This window comes from Quercus lobata, chromosome 12 (genome assembly GCF_001633185.2).
Source record: "Quercus lobata isolate SW786 chromosome 12, ValleyOak3.0 Primary Assembly, whole genome shotgun sequence".
Taxonomy (NCBI): Eukaryota; Viridiplantae; Streptophyta; class Magnoliopsida; order Fagales; family Fagaceae; genus Quercus; species Quercus lobata.
Genome location: NC_044915.1, coordinates 2535006 through 2554345, shown reverse-complemented (window position 1 = coordinate 2554345; position 19340 = coordinate 2535006). Strand labels below are relative to the sequence as shown.

The window sequence follows — 19340 nt, the reverse complement described above, 5'->3', positions numbered from 1 at the left end:
GTAATATGGAGCATAATTTAGGGTGGTAAAGTATAGTTTTTCCTATTTTTATTCCAAAAATGGCATCTGCCTGGGCCTTGGCCTTTTTTGGGTGTAGACTTTTAGAAGTGTCCCTAAGGCCCTCCTTCATATTAGTCCATGAATATCCTTATGCAATTATGCTAAAAACAGAAGAAGAAGAGGTATATAATGAAAGTAGGAGAATAGGAAGAAAAATCTTTTAATGTAGGACTTGACAGACTACAACATGGCAATAAGCCAATGATATTATAATATTATTTTTTATTTGAAACATATTTAGGTAACAAGATGAACAATTGATGTATGATCACCAAAGTCTAAGACTCTAAATTATTACCGAGCTTCCAAAATTGAGGCTGTCATGTTATTTAGAGAACAAATTTCTGGCTCTCTCTTAGATGAACTCAAATCCTCGAAACCGCTGGCAAATGAAAACACGGGTTTTTTTGGTGAAGGTAGAAGTGCAGGTTCCTTACTGAACATCGAGATCACATCTGATATGGTAGGCCTATCAGTTGCATTTTCTTGGATGCGAAGGAATGCTATGTTTATATAACTCAAAAGGACATTTGCAGGAGGAGTATCTCCAAGGATTGGATCCATCAACTCCAACGACCTATTGCTTTTCCACAAATCCCACGCCTGAAGAAAATTTAGCATCAAAATTAAAAGCAAGTGCCATTTATGATGCGTTTAGCATAGTACACATCACAAATAAGAAGAACTGCAAACTGAATTAAAGGAGCATTAGAAATGATCTTGGGTAAAACACCGAAAAGCAGCTACTTAGGTTTAGAGGAAACTCAATTTGACACTAGATATATAACTTTTAAATCAACATTACTGAATCAGAAGATAATCCTTTGAAAAGTCAAGAGATGGTATAATACACACACAGACTCAAATGGTTAAACACATTGTCTAAGCTTTTGTTAACTTAAAAGTAAGAGGGTCCATTACTCACATATCCAATAAGATTGATAGAGTCACTTTGATAGAAACCAGTATTCTTCTTGCCACTCAAGATCTCTAACAATAATACTCCAAAACTAAAGATGTCAGATTTAATTGAGAAGAGGCCTTCCATTGCATATTCTGGGGACATATAGCCACTGTATTTCATTGTAAAAATAACTAGTTAGTAGCTTCATTGTGAATACTTTGTATTTATTACTGATATTTGCTATAGATACATACTTATGAATTATACTTACTAAGTCCCCACTATTCGGTTGGTTGCTTGTGACCCATTCCCACAAAAAATTCTTGCCAATCCAAAATCTGATATCTTAGGATTCATGTCTTTATCCAACAAGATATTGCTGGCCTTCAAATCTCTGTGAATGATTTGTAACCTGGAATACTGATGGAGGTAAAGAAGCCCTTGAGCAATCCCTTCAATGATGTGAGTTCGGGTTGCCCAATCTATTATCCCATGTCTAATTGGATCTGTCTCAATACCACATATAGATAGTAAGATAGAAGATAGGAAATAATTGGTAGGCATAATGTAAGCAGATGACTTCGAAAGTAATTAAGATTATGTTAAACTACATACCAAAAAGGAAATAATCTAAGCTTTTATTGGGCAAATATTCATAGATCAAAATCTTTTCATCTCTTTCAATGCAGCAGCCAAGCAGTTTCACAAGATTCTTGTGTTGGAGTTTGGCTATAAGCATTGCCTCATTTTTCAGCTCTTCCCATCCTTGTCCAGATTTTCTTGAAAGTCTTTTTACCGCTACTAATTGTCCATTCAGCAAGGATCCCTGAAAATAGTTCTTTTTAGTTATTTATTAAACCTTGGGATGAATCCACATCAAACAATTATTATAGGTTGGATGCTAGTGTTAGAGGTATTAGGCTTACAATATAATTAGGCCTCGCCCATGTATACCTAATACCTTTAACACCTAGCATCAGTTTCATGCAAGTATTAGGACGTCAATATTTGTGTTAAACGTTAGCTTGTTGAATATTATATATTACTTCAGAATTTCTCTTCTAAGATCAATGTGGTTAGTTATTGAAACTTACTTTGTAAACAGGTCCAAAACCACCCTCTCCAAGTTTATTTGAGGCACTGAAGTAATTAGTAGCAGTAGACACACTAGAAAAACTGAAGAGTGGAAGCTCCATTTCCTTATTTCTACCTTTCCCAATCCTCTTCTTGTTGATTAGTCCTCGTTGTATAGCCCTGTTGGTGAAATCAAATGATATCAAGTCCTCCCCTGCTTGATCAAGAAGATAGTTCCGATTAGTCCAAGCTGTGTGATCCTGTTTCTCAAATCAAATTATAACAAGTCCTCCCCTACTTAATCGTGAAGATGGTTCCTCTAATCTAATCCTAAAATGATTCATAAAAGCCGTCATGGCTCAAATAATAACTGAGTTCTGTTACATGGTTGCAGAGGAATATATACATATAATTTCAAAAGCATTTAATTGTTTTGTTGAAATCCTTGATGAGTTCTTATGCCGGCAGTTGGAAGTAAATGAATTGCTTGAGCCCACATATATTTACTTGCTTGAGTGGGCCTCTTCAGTCAGCAATACTTCGAACAACCACAAGTACATAATTTAACCCCTTTTTACATCAAATAAAATATATCAAGAGATTTACCAACACTCATATTTGCTTGTTATCTTTTAAATTTATCTTTTCGATTAGAATTAGACTCAATTGTAAATGCCTCATTATGTTAATGAAAGTAAGTTCACTTCCAATGTTTTACTTTTCATGCAATTAGTTAATTGTAGTCTCAAGTTTTTTTTGGCAACTATGAATACTTCGAATTAGAATAGAGCATACCGACTTAGCCTTGAAAATGCTTGTTTTAAGTTCTTCACTTAGTCCTACTTATCGTATCAAAAGTAACTTAGCCCTCGAGGATAGAATGAGATGTAGCCTCGAAGTGCAAAATTTTCTATCAAATAAACACACTTGCTGCAAGTACTAGAAGTGATTCAAGGTTGCACAAAATCTTGGTCTAGTGACATGGTTTGACTTGCATAACTCTTTCAAAAAAACTGGTTTAGTGACACAGTTTGACTCTCCCCCAAAAAAAAAAAAAAAAAAAAAAAAAATGGCTATACATCACAACTTTTCTTGTTCAACGATCTTATTAGCTGCTCTGTACGTTTATAGAAGTTATATCAAAGAACCTTGGTAAAATGACTTGCGTAATATTACCTTTGAAGTCTGACCTCTTACAAATGCAGTAAAGAATCAAGAGTACCCCAAAAGCTACGGCAATGGCAACCACAACTATCATTATCAGCTTCATCTTTTGCTTGTTTTTCACCTCTTTTTGATTGAATTTGCAATAGAAAAGCAAAAATAGTTTAGTAATGCAATAAAACTGACGGAAACAAAGATTTTAGCTTCAATGGCATGTCAAAATATGAATTAAAGAGCAACGAAGACTATAGGCACATTACCTTTCTCTGATGCAGACATTCGAATATATACATTCTGATTATCAACATCCATCCTGTTATTAGCAGAGATCTGTCTAATATCAATTAGATCCCCAAACCACATGGCACAGCCACTTATTCCGTATCTGATATTTGAGTTTGTAAAAGCCGTACAGTTACAGATGTTCAAACATTTGTCTCTGCATTCCTCAAAATCCATGCTTTCTTCCACCCAAGAATCTGTAGAATCTGGCGATTTGAGTCCAACAAATTTAACAAACACAATTTTATCTTTATCCTGGCAGCTCAATTGCTTACTGCGTTCACATCCCTTATACCACTCTTTTGGGTTCCATGTTTGTAGTGATTTAGGCTTGAATCCTTCTACACATTGACAGACAGGTGACTCACCCATGATACAATTTCCATAAGCACCACATAAATTATAATTGTCACATTTGTCTTTTGGCAAATGTAACAACATGCTCCATTCTTTTTTTTCTTCAACCCACAAGTAGACCTCATACTGTGATTGGTTCAAAACTGCTCTTGTGATTACAGATTCCTGAATCATATCGAACTTGAAGTAAACCTCATCTTTGTTGTAGACATAAGTGAAGCTGTAATCCTGGGTGGACTTTAAATCTGGCATACCACTGAAAAAAAGGCCATTCCATGGGCCGGACCGGAAGTACTTCTGGGAGCCGATCTTCATGACAAATTCAGGGTAATTATGAAGTTCAATCTCCCAGCTCAGTTCTCCAGGTGAGGGGTCATCTGAACTCTTCCATGAAGATAGATGCCGTTTCAAACCAATCCTTAAGTCCCATCCAAGCTTCATCCCAGGTAGCCATGTATCAGAGGGATAGTCAAAGCTTTGCCACAAATAGCGTCCTGGGTTTCCTTCATTCTCTTCTCTTAATACTAGATTTCCAGAATCTAAAAGCTCAACAACTGGACTCCTTGCCTCCTTTGTTGAATTTGCCAACCAAGCAATAGTCGTATTCTGGCTAAGAAGAACAAGGCTACCCGAACTGTTTAACATCAACACGCCAGACGAGTCGCTAATTGGGTTGAGTCGGTTTGCTACCCAAACAACCGTTTTAACTGTGATAGTGTTGTACCGAATTCCCAAGTAACGGTTAGTGGAATTACCGGGATTGAAGAACCCCAGGACAAAGCCACCATCTTTAGAGACCAAGGTTGTATTCTCAATGTCACTGAGGAATTGCGATTTAGTAATGCTATCAGCAGCATTCGAGAATACAAAGAATAAAATAAGCAAATTGGAACTCAACACCACAAAAGCGAAGATGTCCATTGCTTGCTGGTCTTAAATCTCCTAGCTAACCTATTTTTAAAAATCGGACTAGACCACCCGGTCCGATCGGTTCAATCGAGAATCAGTTAATAATTTGGTTCAGTTATGAGTAAAAATCGAAAATCAATAAAAAATCAGAAATAATTAGGAACCGGCTGGTTCAACTGCAAAAATTGGGAACTAGTATGGTTGAACTGGTTATTGGTCAGTTGGGTTGAAAACCAAAAGTAACCTAAAAACACTCACACCTCTCTTAGTCTCTCTCTCACTCTCATTTTTCCTCCCCTCAAAGCTAGCTTTTTGGAGCTGTGATCCTACCCATGTGTCACAAATCTTTAGAGAAAGAGGGAAAACATACCTATAGACACAGTGAGAGAAAGACCTGGGCTTATTTGGATTTGGAGAGGAGAGACCATAATCAATACATTCATTTGCCTCAATCCATTTGAAACCGTGTGGCCATATATTTTACTTTTTTTCCTTAAAGAATCAGATAACAGAGGATTGATTTTTGACTTTAGTGAAGTGTTGCTTTTGTGAAGCGTGACAACACTGTAGTAGTGAAGTGTTGCTTTTTATATTCATGGATCAAAACCTAGCCATATGAGATCATTTAATCCCCACTATCCAATCTTTAATGTGATCCACCTGTCAATATGTCACAATGAGAGAAAGACCTGGGCTTATTTGGATTTGTGAGGAGAGACCACAATCAATACATACATTCGCCTCAATCCATTTGAAACCGTGTGGCCAGATATTTTACTTTTTTTTTAAAGAATCAGATAACAGAGGATTGATTTTTGACTTTAGTGAAGTGTTGCTTTTGTGAAGAGTGACGACACTATAGTAGTGAAGTGTTGCTTTTTTATATTCATGGATCAAAACCTAGCCATATAAGATCATTTAATCCCCACTATCCAATCTTTAATGTGATCCCTATCAATATGTCATAGTGAGAGAAAGACTTGGGCTTATTTGGATGTGGAGAGGAGAGACCACAATCAATACATACATTCGCCTTAATCCATTTGAAACTGTGTGGCCAGATATTTTACTTTTTTTTTTCTTAAAGAATCAGATAACAGAGGATTGATTTTTTACTTTAGTGAAGTGTTGCTTTTGTGAAGAGTGACGGCACTGTAGTAGTGAAGTGTTGCTTTTTATATTCATGGATCAAAACCTAGCCATATGAGATCATTTAATCCCCACTATCCAATCTTTAATGTGATCCACCTGTCAATATGTCACAAAGAGAGAAAGACTGGGCTTATTTGGATTTGGAGAGGAGAGACCACAATCAATACATACATTCGCCTCAATCCATTTGAAATCATGTGGTCAGATATTTTACTTTTTTTTTTTCTTCTTAAAGAATTAGATAACAGAGGATTGATTTTTGACTTTAGTGAAGTGTTGCTTTTGTGAAGAGTGATGTCACTGTAGTAGTGAAGTGTTGCTTTTTATATTCATGTATCAAAACCTAGCCATATGAGATCATTTAATCCCCACTATCCAATCTTTAATGTGATCCACCTGTCAATATGTCACAGTGAGAGAAAGACCTGGGCTTATTTGGATTTGTGAGGAGAGACCACAATCAATACATACATTCGCCTCAATCCATTTGAAACCGTGTGGCTAGATATTTTACTTTTTTTTTTTTTTTAAAGAATCAGATAACAGAGGATTGATTTTTGACTTTAATGAAGTGTTGCTTTTGTGAAGAGTGACGGCACTATAGTAGTGAAGTGTTGCTTTTTATACTTACAAGTTCCACATGCATCATGTTGAGCTAGAATACTGATTAGATGTGCACAGTCTAAAATGCATTCATCTTTAGAAATGATGTGTTCCAATCAAAACAAGAACCTGTCAATAAGAAAGACAAGTTGCACTAAAATGGCCATGCGTGTCACATAGTCAGCTTGACGGAGGTGGAAAAACAAGTTCAGTGCAAGAAAAACATAAACAAAACAAAATGCTATCATGTAAAGTAAGTCTAAAACAATATACTTTACCAAATTCATGCATTTCTTAGTTAATGTAGATAGAAGAACAGTATTACTGTATTATTATTATTATTATTATTATTGGAGTAGTAATTTAAAATTTTTAAAATTTTTGGTAACAGTTCGATACCACCATTGCCTTTAATCCTTATCATCATAGTCACCACCACTACCCAACACTACCACCATCATCACATCACAGCTTGCCTCCACCACTGTTACTATTACAACTATGACCATTGTCGCTAATACCACTACCTCCACCTCTACAACCACTATGACTACATAAAATACTAATGGTTTTCCAAACACCAACTTCATGTTCACAAGTTTAATGACTCAAGTAAGCATTAGTCCCCTCTCCCCTTGTGTGTATGTGTGTTAGAATACTTAGTATTCTAAAAAAAAAAAAAAAAAAAAAAAGTAAGCGTTAGTCACATATACATTTTATATATATATATATATATATATATGGGTTGGGTTCAAGTTACACTTGATTTAACTTTAAGTAATGTTACAGCACTCAATAACTTGTTATAAAATTCATATTTTAAAAATCTTATCGTTGAATTACATGTTTTATATGTTTTTAATATTCTTGCCAAGTTTCATGTCAATTGGATATTATTTACTATTTGATCCATAAATTCATATTTTATGCATTATTTTGAACTACAAAAATTTGAATTTAAACAATTGATTGATGACATAACTATTAATCTTTGATCACCATGAAAATTTGCAAGCATGAAGAATATATAAAAATAATGCAATTTAACGGTGGATTTATCAAAATTTGCATCGAATTAAAAAATATTGAGTGATGTAACATTATTTAGAGTTACATCAAGTATAACTTGAACCCAACCCTATATATATAGGCAAAACTTAAATACAGGACCTTAAATACTATTACTTAGGTTCCCCCTCTTCAATTTTTGCCATCTATCTTGTTTATTGACTTACACAAACAATGTTAAAATACTTTTTCTTTATGTTTTTTTTTCTTAATCTTTTATTCCCCCTGTCCTGTGAGAGAATAGAGAATCCCATGGCATTAGCATCAAATTCAGATCTCTCCTGCTTCTCACCCTCATTCTAAACCAATTGAAGCCAACAAAGGGTAAGAAGGACCAATGGGTGAAAGATAAGAAGAAGGTAAGGGATGAGAAGGATAAGATGAAGAGAAAGAAGTGGGAGGAGTGATTTGGGAAAGATGGAGAGGGATTACCTATAGAAGATTGAAGAGATTTTGCAGATCAATATATGAGTTGGGTTTAGAGCTACACCCGGTGTAATTCTAAACATTTTAACAACATATAATAACTTTTTATTGAATTAATATTTCATAAATCTCACTGTTGGATTACATGCTCTCTATGTTATTAACACGCATACAAAGTTTTGTGCCAATCGGATGCAATTTACTATTGGATATGGAAACTCATCTTTTATGCACAATTTTAAATACGAAAAATTTTAAATTTAAACACTTGATCGATGACATAGTTATTGATCTTAGATTATCTTGAAATTTCGCAAATCATATTATATATAATAAAAGTTGGGCTTAGATGCCGTGATTGCGTTGCGTGACTTCACCAAATTGCAGAAATTTTATTAAATTTTTATATTTTTAAAGAATTAAAAAAGAATAGTATACTACCAGGACTCTAATTTAATATATGTATATATATATATCTCAAAATTCCTTATAACTATCAACCACATTCTCTTTCTCTTTTTTTTTTTTTTTTAATTTTTAAAAATTTTAATTTTTTATATGTTACGTTATGTTGAATCAACTCTTTTTTTTTCTTTTTTTTTCATATGACCTTTTTTTAATTCCAATTTTTATGGGATAAAAACAAACAAATTAAATGCTTTGTAACTAACTCTCTGGCCGCATTAATGAGGAAGTGATATATGAGCTGTAATTTTCAGCCTTATAGCTACTATTAGAAATTTCAGGAAGATGCTGATGGGATAAGGATCAACACCAGTAATCTAATCTACACGTGAATGGTAGAGATGAAGGGAGGAGGAGAGTATAAAACAGAAATAAGACCCTGAAGAAAGGGGATCAGAGAATTAAGAGAGAAACATTGTAGCAATAAGAACTGTACTTGTAATCAACTTCAAGAACTATATATAAGAACTGATCTCCTCGAACTGTGCCGATGACGATTTTCATTAGATACAATCAATCCACATTTACTTTATTGTCATTTGGATCCATTATAATTGCTACCCAACTCATTAGAGCCTAGTTTTCCAACCCATTCTCTACAAATTCATTGTATTGGGCTCTTTGAGCTTAGATCCTTCTAACTTTTGGGCTTAGGACTCAAATCCGGTCCTTACAATTATTATTATTTTGAGAGAGTTTCAACCTATAACAACCACTTCTAATAATAGTTTTTTTTTTATCAAATCAAGACACCAATCATTTTTTGGTATGGTTAGAAATTAAATCCAAAATATCTTACTCAATAATCAGAAACTTTAGCCTTTGTTTTTTTGTGTGTGTAATGAAAGATTTTTTTAATGAATTTGTTCCAACTCCCAAGTGGGTACAATGAAATTAACAATTATGTAGCGTAGCAGACATGTCATGACGTTGAGATTGAGACATTAAATTGTAATTAGGGCACTAAATTGCATCTTTAACTGTCAGTTGTGAACTAGAAACGAATCAGTCACGGATGTTAATAGACTTTTCAACAAGAATGCAAATATCTGAAATCACACGGAGTGGAAGAGCGTGCTGTGCACTCTCCATTAATGCTGCTTTTTTTTAATACCTTTAATAGAAGGAAAAAGTTAAGAGCATTCGCACTGGGGATTGCAAATGCCAAATGTAAGGAAAATTTTGCATTTCAAGCCCAAAAGAGCTCAACATCCGAACTTCTAAATGGCTACTACTGTAAATAAAATAAAAAAAATAAAAAAATTTATTTTATTCCTTCTGACTTTCCTACTCTTTACACTCTGTCTCCCACGTCTCTCTCTCTTTCAAATTTCTCCCTCTCCCTTTGTTCTCTCTTAGTGATTTCTCCCTCTCCCTTTGCTCTCCATTAGGCCACCGTTGGCCACCATCGCCCAGCAACACCAAACCCAGGCCGTGGCTCGATGTTTTGCTCCGATGGGTTTGCTCCGATGTGGGTGTGGTTTGTGGGTATCTCGGTGGAGATTGGTCCAGTGTGGGTTGTGGCTCTCTCAAGTCCAGTGTGGGTTATGGACTGTGGGTCTTGAATTGGTGTGGATCGTGGTGGATCGGCGAGTCTTGAATTGATTGTGTTGGTTGGGTTTTGAATCGGTGTGGATCGTGGCGGGTCGTGGCAGGTTGTGGTGGCTCTGGGGTTGAGGATCATGGTGGATCAGCGGGTTTGGAGTTTTGGGTTTTGTGGGGGTATTTTTTTTTTGGTTTTGTTTTGTTTTGTTTTGTTGCTGTGACCGATGCTTAAAGGAAGAGGTGGGTTTGGTTTGATTTTGATTTTATGGGTTGCCGTGGTTGGGGATTGCTGTGGTTTGGTTTGATTTTGATTTTGATTTTGTGGGTTGCCGTGGTTACCAAAGTTGGGGGTTTCCGTGGTTTGGTTTGTTTTTTATTTTGATTTTGTGGGTTGCCGTGATTTTGATTTTTTTTGTGCTTGAAGATGGATTTGGTTTTCAACTGATAAAAATCAGTTTATGTACTGAGTTTTGGAGATAAAAATTAGTTTGGGTATGTACTTGGTGGTGGTGGTATCAGGTGGTTGCAGAGGTGATTTGGGTTTTGGGTTTTTGTTTTTATTTGGGTTTTGGATATATTATTTTATTGTGTAGAAATATTATTTTAATGTGTTGTATTGTAAAATAAAAGTTGAGATGTTGGAGTATTGTAAAAATGGTATTGTATAATTGATAAAGTACTTTTTAAGATGGTAAAATAGGATAAGATAGAATTTCCTCTGTGGATAGTCTAAGCATGATGCTCTAAGCTACCATAGCAGACTTGTTGGCTCAATTTCCAAGAGATGAGGAATTTCCGCTAGATGATGAGGTTCTAGGAGAAGTGGCCACAGCAGAAGTAACCGAGGGGGTCATGAAGTTTGATGGCTCTTCTATAGCAAACTCGGGAGGCATAGGAGTGATCCTTTATCATGAAGGAGAAGGGATCGTGGCGCTCTCGTTCAAGTTATAGTTTTCGTGTGCAAACAATACCGCAAAATACAAGGCTCATCTTACTGGGTTAGCTACAACCCTCGAGATGGGGATCAAACATTTGAAGGTGATAGTTGACTTTAATTTGGTGGTCTGCCAAGCCAAGGAAAGTTTCTCCTTAAAGGAACCATGTTTTGCCCCATACAGGACGTTGGCCCAGAAGAGGCCCAAAGAAAACTTAAGGAAGTGCATGGTAGAACCTGCAGGCTCTGCGACAAATCAAACTTTTCCACAGGCTTCAGAGAACTGGTTTTTATTGGCCAAACATGGGTAAGGACGCGAACCTAGTCCAAACCCAGTGTGAGGCCTGTCATTTGGCTATAGATCATGAAGAAAGTTATGCCGCGTTTGCCAATGAAGATTGGAGAAGCCCATTCATGCAATACCTGACAGAAGTTGTCCTGCCACAAAAGTATAGTGAAAGATATAAGCTTAGGAAGCTGGCAACTTGCTACTTCCTTTTCAAAAAGGGATATGACGGGGTCCCATTACGATGTTTGGGTCCTGATGAGGCTAGAGAAACGTTAAAGGAGGTACGTGCTGGGGAATGTGGAGAGCACCAAGGAAAGAAGAAGCTATATCGGTGCATGCTGCAGATGGGTTATTATTCATCCATAATGAAGAGGGATATGACAGAATTTGTGAAAAATTGCCACAGCTGCCAAGTGCAAGCCAATCTGATCCACATCCACCCACAAAGCTTGCATAGCATGGTCACCCCATAACCTTTTCACACCTGGGGGCTCAATTTAGTGGGACCAGTTAATCCACCTTCTCATGGGTACATATGGATCCTTGTAGCTACAGAATACTTTACCAAATGGGAAGAGGCCATACCACTCAGCAAAGCCACGGGAGGAGCTGTGGTGAACTTCATCAAAGAAAACATAATTGTCCGATTTGGGGTACCTTATAGAATTGTAAGTGACAATGGTACCCCATTTGTCAACAGAGAGGTAAGAAAGATGCTGGAGTTTTATCAGAACAAATACCATCGGTCATCGCCCTATTACCCCAAAGGGAACGGGCAAGCGGAAGCAACAAACAAAACCCTTATCAAGATTATCAGCAAGATGAGCTAAGAGTACACCAGAGGATGAGTAACACATCTACCAGACGCCCTGTGGGCCTACCGAAGTTCACCCAAATCTGCTACAGGATTTGGGCATTCTCCTTAGTCTATGGAACAGAGGTAATGAGCCCAACAAAAGTGATGTTACATTCTTTAAGGGTTATGCAGGCACAAAAGAGAGAAAATGAGAAGGAAGTCTTTGCGGCAGAAAGATGCGATGACCTGGAAGGGTTAGAAAAAAAAAAAGGAGGAAGCCTAAGAGCACAGCCACAACATAGGCAAAATATGGCCGAAACTTATGGCAGGACAACTAAAGATAGTGTGTCTGCAGAAGGACAACTTGTATTATAGACACCACGTTAGGGGAGGTATGGTAGGATCATCTAAATTCTCGCCAAAATGGGGGACCCTTCGTGGTAAGGGAAGCACATGCAAGTGGGTATTATCCTTTGGCCCAAATGGATGGAAAAGATTTGATGGACCCTATTAATGGCAAATGGTTAAAGCATTATTATGCCTAAGAAACATTATGTAGTTATTCCTTTCTTTCTCTGATGTTTTCTTTCTTTCCTCCAAGTGACCACCTCTGCAAGGGATAATGTCACAAGAAAGCGTTGTAGAATGTTTTCATTTGTAGTTGGTGATTAAGTGCAAAAAAAAAAAAAAAAAGTAATGAAGACCATGGAATATTAGCAAAACATACTGTATCATAAACATAGAAGTAGCTATAGCAGATGTGGCATAATAGATTACAAGCCCAAAATATATATGTCATATCAAACTTATCAAATAAGTGTTAGAGAAATAAGGAAGTGCACTGAGTAGAGAGAAAAGGGAGAGAAATAAACATGGGGGAAGGAAATAAAGATACATAATGTCACAGTCTAATCAAAGGTCTGAAATAAGGGTTTGATCTCCAAAGTGACTGGGGTCAGTAACACGAGAAAGAAGACGCTCGTGACATGCCTTTAAGTCTGCCGCCTCCTTCTTCAAACTCTTAATGCGAGCATCTATAGCATCCACAGCAAGTTGAACATTCCTCGTAAAGAAGGCTCGCGCTATCTCTCGCAAGTGATCCAGCAGGAACTCCACAACAAATTCGACCTTGATCAACTCCTAAACCGCGGGCCTCCACTGTAGAATCCTCTTGACAAACATAGTATCGATGACCTCTTGACAAACATAGTATCGATGAAGTTATGCTCAATGTCATTCATCCCACTCCCCAACAACTTAAGGAAGTGCTCCCTCGTGGATCGACCGAAGAGAAATCCTTGCATAAAATCCCCACGGCTGTTATAAACTTCCTCCAAGTGGGCAATGCACTCCCTGGGAACCCAGAAACCATGAAAGTTAACATAAAGAACTCTAGCACCCCAAAAGTCTGCAAGATCAAGATCATAATCAAGGACATTGAGGGTTCATAGTGTTTAATTAAGGTAATATTAATATGAAAATTTTGCATGCAAATATATGGCCTAATGGGGCTAACTTAAAGAGTGCCAAATGGCCCACTAATAAGCCAATACTTTTTGCATGGCCGACCACATATGCTCGCACCCCTCTCCACTTTTACTCTCTCTTTCTCTCTCTCTCACAGTGAGTCCCTCTCTTCCTCCTGAATTCTCAAAAGTAAAACCGACCCTAGCTCCTCTCTCATGGCAGCCAGCAACTGTTTCAAAATCCCTTGTCATCGACTTTTGCTGCGGTCCCTGCGAATCTGATACGCAGTACCAATCTTGGCAGAGACTCAGCCGCACAGTATGTCCCGAATTGTCATATCAGATCGATCGAACACTGTCTTTTAAGATTCCATTTATGAATTGCATAAAACTGCCTAACCTTTGCTTTCCTTTACAATGAAAGGAATTGGTTATTGCATATCATATTCATAAATGGTGGTCTAAGCCAAGAAGCATGTGTGCTCTCTGTTTTGGAGTGGCCAAAACCTTGCCAGAAGTCTTTCTCACATGTGGGCTTCAATTCTTCCCGCTGTTTAGTTTTTTTTGGCCAGGTGGTTGGTCACTCTAAACACAGCATACAAATATATTATTATGTTATCGGTTAGTTACAGAAAGTCTGTAGTCACAGCCATATACTTTTTCTACTACATAGATCATTTCTCCTCTCTCTTCGTCAGATTCACAAGCACGTAAAGTGCAGTGGCCATGGTTTAAATACCCTAAATAGTTATTGTTTCCTCAATTGTTTTGTACAGTATTCTTGTTTATTTTCTGGTCATTTTTTGTTAAATACCTTAAAAAGTTGTAGCTAACTAAACAAACAACTCCTTTGGCATTCTTTTTTTATCAGCTTATCAATTTAAATCTTATATATGCACTAAGTTTCATATTAAAATATGAAACCACACAATAACAATTTCTATATGATTATTTTTAACTTGTCATTTTTAGTGTCCAATCAAAATTAATCACCATTTATCCTATGTAATTAGTTTAACCTAGTTAGACACACATTAATAGTTAGAATTTGATCTTGTGATATATTTCAATCTGGTCATTTGATTGAAGCAACAAACATATTATTGTGTTTTAACCCAAAAAAAAAAAAATATATATATATATATATATTATTGTGATCTTTGAAACTTCAAGATCATCCCCATGAAGTGTGATGAATTAATTAATGGTTAAAATTACATTTGTGCCCTTGATGTGTGAAATGACCATTTTGCCATTTGCAAGATTAAATTATGGGTGTAAAATGGGATGTCTACATTATATGTGCAAGTGTATGTAGTAGACACTCTCCTAATTTAAAAGTGTTATTATTTCATCTTTTCAAAGAGTACAATTTAAAAACACACATTTTTCCTGTCTCTTTTCTTTGCAAACCAAAAGAAATCTAGAATTCTCACATTTTCTTCTTTCCTCTCTTTCCTATATCTAAACATAGCAAAGAGAAATATTTTCTTCTCTTTTCTTTCTTTTCCCTTCCTTTTTTTCTTTCTTTTCCCTCTCCTAGGTATGACCAAACATAGTGTAAACTAGCTTCAAAGTTCAGAGTGACTATTTTAGACATAAACTAGAGTAATTGATATTTGTGCTAATTTTATTTTGGTTTACTAATAAATAGATTGTGGGGGAGGATTAGAGAAACACTAGAATATGTTTCCTCCTTCTCAAAAAGAAGTAGACCCACTCATAGGGTCTACTTTTATGTGAAAGGAGAGATACATGTACAAATTAATGGTATAACTCCTTGGAGGATTGAGATCCATGCAATACCTACAATACTTTTAATCGTGATCATTGATTCCAATGATCAGAAAAATTAATAGTTCATTGATCTGTGTCCTCTCTTCATGCTCTCCCCTTTCTCAGTTTCTATTATTTGGTTCTTTGTATTTACCTCCACTCTCACCCACCACCACCATCTCTCCAACCCCAATCCCATTAAACCACCGTTCCCAAGCCGTTGCCACCACTAGTGCCATACTGTTCTGACTGGTATTGGTGTTTTGATTAGAGACTCACCTGACCCACAATCGTCGCTTTGTCGTCTTGTCTTGAGGCAGGTGTAAGTGTAACGCAAGATGAAGCTCAGGTGAGATATGTGGGCATGGACCATGCACAAGAGGATTAGTCGTTCTCTTTAGGTTAATTCGTTGCTTTGACAATTTTCCCCAGAAGCTTTATTGAAGAAGACAAAAGACCTATGCTTTGGTTCTATTCTCTAAAGGTTCTATTGAAGAAGGAGCCATCCTTTCACAAAGTGATGAAATCTTAGACTTTGTGTTGGTAAAGTACTTAGCTTGAGCAACTTAAAATGGATGATGACTTTTTGTGTTGGGAGTTGGGACAGTTCTTCTGGCAGCTTATTCGAAGGAGATAGGAGTTGATCTATATTTGTTGTATTTGTGTGCCTGTCACCCATAATTATTTGGATTTTTTTTGCCCAAAAGCTAAAAAAATTAGCCTTCGACACTGAGTAAGCATTTGAAACATCTATTGCAATTCTTCTTCTTTTTCATGTTGTCTTCAATGGCAGCTCTACCCTATATATATCTCGTCTCTTGCAATATATATAATTATTTTATAGTTAACTTATTTCGTCTACCTAAAAAAAAATTGAACATCTTTCTTTTTAAAAATCCACATCAACTGACTTGGAAAATAAAAAACAATAGAATTGGAAATGTTCGAGAAACCGACTCCTTCCAAACTAACAACAGAAAAGAAAACCTAACTCTTCTAACTAAAGCATGAGCTACAACATTGCCCTGCCAGCTAATATAAAAGAAGGAAATACTCACTAGAGAGCCAACTATAGACAAAGTGTCTTTAACTAAATGATCAATAGAAGAACTATTAAAACCAATGTAATTTAAAGCATTAATTATGATCTTTGAATCACCCTAAAAAACAGAACAAAAAACCATAATTAATTCACAACATTCCTAATTAGCATACAAATTCACATATGGGCCCATCACAATCTCTGATTTTTAAAATTGTCTTTTAATGATATGGCATACTATTTTAGAAATGTTTTGAAATTATTGTAACATTTTGTTATCTTCATAAAATTATTCCTAAAATAGTACTAGCTCTCCAAACATAACCCCCTTAAGCTTTACCCTTTAAAGAAAAAAAAAAAAAAAAAACTCTTAAATAATAACGGTAAAAGTTATACTAAAGAACAACAATTATAGCTCAAAAAATAACAAGATTAAGCCAAAAAGAAATAAAAGAAAAAATAATTAACAAAAAGCTATATCCCTTGGAATTATTTTTTGGAAAAATATTTTAAATTAGAGTTTAATTTTATAAGAATGGTACACTTATTTATTCTCTCTCAAAATTCTATCTAATCCTAAAATTTAGGCCACCCTAGGATGGATGAATGCAATATTATTTTGAGAAGAGAGAAAAGAGAAAGAAAAGGGAGGAAGAGGGGAGAAGAAAGGGAAGAGAGGAAAAAAAATTCCATGAAGTTGTTTGGTTTGTAAGAGAGAAATGATGGAAGAAAGTATACCCTATTATGAGTGTATTTTTCCGAAATGAAGAAAAGTATAGTTTATTGGTAGGTTCCACCATCAAAACTCTGTCTTCACTCTCCCATTCCTCCCAAATTTGGGAGGAAAGAAATTGTTGGACCATGGAGGTGTTTGGTGTGTTTACTGTTAACGTGTATAATGTTATGGGCTTTAGGCCCAACTATATTACTTGCATAACACACATTCTTGTCCTACACTTTTACTTGTACTGCACTCATATGCCTCCTATATAAAGGCACTCATGTGTATTCTTTTACTGTGAAATACAATATACAATCATTCAGTATTTCTAACATGGTATCAGAGTCATTGCACTAACTTTCTTGTGTTTTGCAGTCTTGTCTTTGTTGGTATTTTCCGTTGCCTCGACTTCTTCGGTCAGTAAACCTTTTCCATACCCTCTCCTGACTACTCCACCACCGTCAGAGGTGCCCAAGGTTGAATCTTCACGGCCAGAAGCTCGATCACTGCCACCAAGATCACTGCCTTCGTCGGATCTTCCACATCAGACCTCTGATTAAGACATAAGACATATCATTGCGTAGATTTTCAACCGATCTACACAACGCCGCTTGAATAATCATCATCTGAACCTACATGCACTGCCACGCGCCGGTCAAAGTTTCGGCAAGTTCTTCCACGCGCCTCATGCGCCATCAATATTGCTTCGATCCTGTCGTCGCCACCACTGTCGGAATCGTCTTTCTCCGATCTACATAGTCAAAAAAGAATCGGCCTCATCGGACTTCTCACGCGCCCTCACGCGCTACCTAAAATTCTCTGCAACATCAACTACGCGCCACACGCGCCGCCCTACTGCCCATTGACGTCACTTGCTAACGTCATCTGCCACGTCAGCCCTATTTGCTTGCTTGCTAACATCACTTGCTGACGTCAACACCTAGTCAGCGCTTACGTCATCACCTAGTCAGCGCTTACGTCATCTTGCTTACATCAGCCTCTGTTGACCTTGACCGTGCGTTGACCGTTGACTTTGACCCAGAGTTGATTTTTTACAATCCAGGTGCTTCTTACTCAGTTTTTCGTGTAGATTTCAATTTTGCAATCCATTTTTGCATATTTTGCTTCTAAATGAAGAATAAGGATAGGTCTTCTTCTTGTTGCAATAATCATCACCGACAATCTAGCAAACGTTTTTGCAATTTTTGCAAACGTTTTGGCCACAATATTAGACTTGCTATCATCACAACAAATCAGCTGTTTCAATTTCTGCTACTACTATTGTTAACACTGAGAGTGTCCAACCAATGGCTCCTGTTTCTGCACAGTCTAACTCTTCAGGTCGCACTTTCACCATGTCCACAGATGACCTTAAAAACATCATCGCTAATGTCATTTGTATGGTTAGTAATGCATCTTATTACTCTTCTCTCTCAGCTTTATCTGGTATGTCTCCTTCCTTTTGGCTTATGGATTCTGCTTGTTGCAATCACATAACACCTCACTCGTCCTTATTTTCTGAACTTAAACCTGCACCACACCCTCTTAATATTCGCATAGCAAATGGTTCCACAATGTCTGGTCATAATATAGGTTCCGTTTCGACTTCCAACCTCTCGGTTCCTGGGGTCTTTAATGTTCCTGACCTTTCTTACAATTTATTATCTGTGGGACAATTAGTTGAGTTGGGTTATCACATTATCTTTAATTATTCTGAGTGTATTGTGCAGGATCCAAGGACGGGACAGGAGCTTGGGACTGGTCCCAGAGTTGGGCGTATGTTTCTCGTGGACAACCTTCGTCTTCCACTTATTGCTCCTATTTTTGTTGCTGCAACTGTTGCAGTTTCTTCTATTCCTTCCCTTGCACTTTGGCATGCTTGACTTGGTCACGCATCTTCTTCTCGGGTACAACAATTGGATTCTAGAGGTTTGTTAGGTTCAGTGTCTACAGAAAATTTTGATTGTGTTTCATGTCAGTTAGGAAAATAACCAGCTTTGCCTTTCAATACTAGTGAATCAATATCCACTGATATCTTTGACCTTATTCATTCTAATGTTTGGGGGCATTTCTCTGTCTCTAGTATTGGTGGATCTCGATATTTTATTGTCTTTGTTGATGATTACTCTCGCTATAGCTGGATTTTTAATATGAAATATCGTTCTAAATTATTGCAAGTATATTCTAATTTTGCAAAAATGGTTGAAACTAAATTTTCCAAACGTATCAAAATTTTTCGATCTAATAATGCTCTTGAGTACACTCAATATGCTTTCCATGCTGTTTTGCATTCCTATGGTACTGTTC

At 36.6% G+C, this 19340-nt stretch overlaps 1 protein-coding gene across 1 annotated transcript; it reads right to left on the bottom strand.

Moving 5' to 3' along the window:
• Positions 1 to 304: 304 nt before the first annotated feature.
• LOC115972210 (receptor-like serine/threonine-protein kinase SD1-8) lies at positions 305 to 5214 on the bottom strand. The gene is made up of 8 exons (XM_031092417.1): positions 5121 to 5214; positions 3463 to 4661; positions 3215 to 3328; positions 2059 to 2252; positions 1580 to 1790; positions 1236 to 1470; positions 986 to 1133; positions 305 to 663 (listed from the first exon to the last, which is right to left on the bottom strand). The coding sequence occupies exons 2-8, from the start codon at positions 4484 to 4486 to the stop codon at positions 355 to 357; spliced, it is 2235 nt and encodes a 744-aa protein (XP_030948277.1). The 5' UTR covers positions 4487 to 4661; positions 5121 to 5214; the 3' UTR covers positions 305 to 354.
• Positions 5215 to 19340: the final 14126 nt, after the last annotated feature.